Source organism: Triticum aestivum, chromosome 1B (genome assembly GCF_018294505.1).
Source record: "Triticum aestivum cultivar Chinese Spring chromosome 1B, IWGSC CS RefSeq v2.1, whole genome shotgun sequence".
NCBI lineage: Eukaryota > Viridiplantae > Streptophyta > Magnoliopsida > Poales > Poaceae > Triticum > Triticum aestivum.
The window spans coordinates 603,554,519-603,558,656 of NC_057795.1; the positions used below are offsets into that span (position 1 = coordinate 603,554,519).

A 4,138-nucleotide genomic window follows, 5' to 3' on the forward strand; every position below is an offset into this window, starting at 1 on the left:
CTATGAACCGCAGAGAAACAAGGCATGCGCCGAATAAGAGTCAGCATGTCTCAGAATTTTCAAATGGCAGACCCTATACAACCGCAGGGAGGGCGGATTGGCCACCTCTGGTGCTTCCGCTTGTTGCAGCAAAAAATAGTCCTTCACAACATTTAATCTGAACATCAGCAATAATTTTCTCGCGGTATGTCAAAATGTTGCAAAAAAACACAGCAATTCAAGTGCACCCATGCAGCAATTTTTTCGTGTCTACAAAAAATCCCCATCTTCGCAGCAAAATCTGTAAAAACAATCATCGCAACATATGCAACATATGAACCAAACATTTGCAGCAGAAAATGCACCTTTCCATAAAATTTAATGCACGACTCGAAAAAAGAAAGAGAAAGACCAATCCAACTTACGAACCTCAGATCTAGAGTGGGGGCAGTAATATCCAGCTTGTACGGCACAGAGATACAGTACATTTCAACAAACAGACACAGATACATGCAAAGCTTCAGGAGAGTACAGCACAGATACTAACGGTTAAAAACGATCCACTAATCAGCACTTCAGCAAAACAAACTATCCCTAGGTCTTTCCCTAAAAGGAGCCCATAACAACTATATATACACAAGGCTCCACGGTGAGCGTCACTGTTCTCCCGTGGTATCGCGGTCTGTTCTTCAGGCCCCAATCCATGCAATCACCCAGAAGAAGGCTCACCGCGAAGCCTTCTTCTTCAGTCTTTTACTTTTACTGGCACCGTATTCTCTCTTTATCTCTGACATGTCCACGCTGGGTCGCTTGCTGCTCATCCATTTGGCATCCCTAAACTCCTTGAATTTCCTGTGCTGCGTCAGCCAACTTGCATAATCCACGCCATCTTCGCATTCAACATAATCCACCAAATCACCCCACTCGGAGGAGTTCTTGTTTCCCAGAATGGACTCGAAAAAGGCCGTTCCGTCTACAGTTTTACCCCTGCCCAAATTGCAACATGTCAGAGTACAAATCAAATTTAACTACAATCAGATTTCGTAGGAGCAGCGTCTTGCCATCCCCCAGTGAAGCCACAGAGGCTGCCCAGTAAGCAGTTGCAAACAAGCTTAGGAAACAAGCACGCAGTACTAAGAATTATCTTTTTTTTTTCAAGAAAACGCAAAGGACTTTTGCGTTTCAGTTCATTGAAAAGAGATGTAGGCTAAGGCCCCACAAATAAGAAACCAATAGCATAATATGTTAAGAGACGCTTAGTTGTTTGCTACCCTTAGTGATTTTGACAAACTTGTTTTTACTAAAGTTATGCTAAGCCACAACTTTCAAGATGGCAATTACAAACAAAAGATATGTTTGGATGGGTTGCAGCAGATGCTATGCCTTTCCTTTGAACTAGATTTCCTTCCTAATTTTCTACTCATCAATTCGTATTGAAGCATGCAACCCACTGAAAGGCATGCACATGCACGGTTTAAGCAATAGACTAGATGGTTCCTATTGAAGCATGCACGATTTACATTTGTTATAGTAAGCTAAAAAAACACGATGTGAAAGAACTGTTAGAGCTTAGAAGATTATCTTCTACCTGCTGTCCTCAACACAATCAGGCCGCGCCTCATCTTGAATACAACGTTTATGCACGTTAGTGTACTGCAAAGCTATTGATGTAGAAGATTTTCTACAGGCAGAACCCTGCATGCATGGTCATCGATTCAAACAAAGTGGAAATAATAAAGTAAAATAAGACAACATATAGATAGTTCAAAGGAATCAGATCAAAACATTATAGAAGCAGCTAAAAGTGTAACACCTTCAAACTATCCTCTTGGTCAATTGAATAGATTGCAAGCTCTTTTGAAGCAATAAGAAACTGAAATGCACTCAGACTTCTATCTTCATCAATCACAAGATTCATGGCCATCATGATCATGACAATGCAAGCTTTCCACAGAAAACCAAACCTCATTCTTAAACATAAGGCAAATAGGCTAGCAAAATGAAAAAGCATCTGCACTGAGGTGTTTTCCTTGTCAACAGACTTCTCAGCCATACCAAATAAGTCATGTATGTTAAGTCCATTAGCTTCATATTGCCCAAGTAAGCCGATGGTTTCAGATATGCGAAGTAATATATGATTTTCATGATGCCTGTCACCTGCAGCCCTCATTTCCCTAATAGAGCGAAGAACCTCTAGAAAAGAGGAACCCATTAGCCTAAGTACAGCAGCAAGGTAGATCATCTCCTCTGAAGCGTTAGCATCCGATTCATGTGTCTCCTTCTGCTTAGTACAATCCAGGATATTTGACACTATTTTGTTCACAACAATAACAGCTTCCTGCCTTGATTGTTCCGGAAAGATATGCTGGTTCTCCTCAATGAAGCTCACAAGAATATCAAAGGTATTCCTCTCTTTGACATGCCAGCCATCATCACAGTGCACCTTGCAGAACAAAAGCAGCCTATTGACCTGACAATTTAGCTTCTGATTAGTTGCGTCTTGGATACAAGAGTTAAGAAGTTTCATGTTGGCGAAGCGACTGAAGAGGCTTTTCACAGCATTAGTTCTGTGAAAAACACCCAAGTCTGGCAAGTATATCAAATAAGCATGCATGGCATTCTCAAACACTTGCAAATGCAGGTTCAGATCCCCATTGCCAACGCATCTGGACGCAAGCAATACAAAATGAGCTTGTGCAATAACAGGCATAGAAAACCAGTAGCTCTTTCGGACTAGGGAGATAGCTCCAGCCAAGCCAAGTTCTGGAGTGCGCTGCGTCGCCTTCTCAGACCAAGAGAGTGCACTAAAGAAGTGCTCAAATTCCGCCTCATCTTGCACCGATGAAATGAAATGGTGGGACATGAGCTCCAGCTGGACACGGAGCTCATACTGGAATGATATTGCCATGGTAGGGTCCTTTGGCACTTCCTGTATGGCATAATTGAGCATGGTGCAATTCCTCAGTTGGCTTATATCCACAAAATTCTGAAGGCACACCTGCAAGAACCGGATGCCTAATCAATTTCCAAATCAGTGATCTTGTAATTCCGCTTCTAACGATGGATTGCAATCCCTGAGTAATATATACAGGTGGGGGACAAAATCACAAGCTACCAGTGATTGGCCCATCTCAGTGAAACAAGTTCCTACAGCTCGTCCCTGGGCATTACCAGCATGGTTGGTTTGCTACCAATGTTCGGCTAGCCAAAATGTTGGCGATGCCTAGATTTGCCGACAAAAAAAATGCCAACTTTATGTGAGATTGGCAAGATAACTCTGAAACCAACCAACCAGTGGCCAATATTTGGCACAATGCCAAACATTGACATGTCAATTTTTGGTACTACCAAACCAATCATGCTCTACATTTTTGGTGGGCCGAAGCAACTAAGGGTGGGTGCGGGGGTAAAATTGATCGGGGTACCTCGAGGGCGGGGGCCAAGGAGGCGTCGGGGTCACGGGAGGGGATGCTGTGGATGAAGGCACGGAGGAGGCTGACGCATCTGGCAGCCAGGCCGGGGTCGGCGTGGTCCAGGCGACGCAGCAACTGGAAGCAGCAGCTGAGGAGCTGAGGAAGGTGAGCCGTGGGAGCGGAGGGCGGCGAGGAGGACGCTGCGGGCTCGTACTGAGAGAGCTTCGCGAAGGCCCCGCGCGCCAGCTTTCGGGCGCCCTCCACCTCATCGGCGTCGGGCATCGGCGGCGTGGCGGCGAGGATGAGAGGCAGCGGCGGGGATCGTGACAGAGAGTGGGGATTTCGCCCTCCCTTTTTTTTCTGATGAGGCGGGCCAGATTTCGTCCCTCTAGGCTTTCCTTTTTTATCATTCCTCCTGGGCTTCTCCACCGGCCTTATTTCACAGTATTTTTTTGTAGGCCCACGGCCAGCCCGCGGACTGGCCCTTCCCCGATGCATGATATTTTTGGCTACGTCTATGTATCGCCCGTACTTGATATTTAATAGGGCTCGCCTACAAGCCGCTACAGCAATAGGCCGGCCAATTTTGTTACATAGACACCCCCCCCCCTTTCTTTTTTTAACCTACCGATTTCTTTATTAATAATAAATGATAGTCCAATTATTCCAAAACTGGTAAACGTAACATGAAATTTTAAAAAATGGGAAGGGCACTATGAGTAACAGCGTCCAAGCTAGCCGCTATT

General features: G+C 44.9%; 1 protein-coding gene across 1 annotated transcript; it reads right to left on the reverse strand.

Annotated features, from left to right (window-relative positions):
• Positions 1 to 281: 281 nt before the first annotated feature.
• LOC123141693 (uncharacterized) lies at positions 282 to 3,782 on the reverse strand. The gene is made up of 4 exons (XM_044560780.1): positions 3,405 to 3,782; positions 1,793 to 2,977; positions 1,568 to 1,674; positions 282 to 966 (listed from the first exon to the last, which is right to left on the reverse strand). Exons 1-4 carry the CDS (start codon positions 3,672 to 3,674, stop codon positions 705 to 707), a joined length of 1,824 nt encoding a protein of 607 aa, XP_044416715.1. The 5' UTR covers positions 3,675 to 3,782; the 3' UTR covers positions 282 to 704.
• Positions 3,783 to 4,138: the final 356 nt, after the last annotated feature.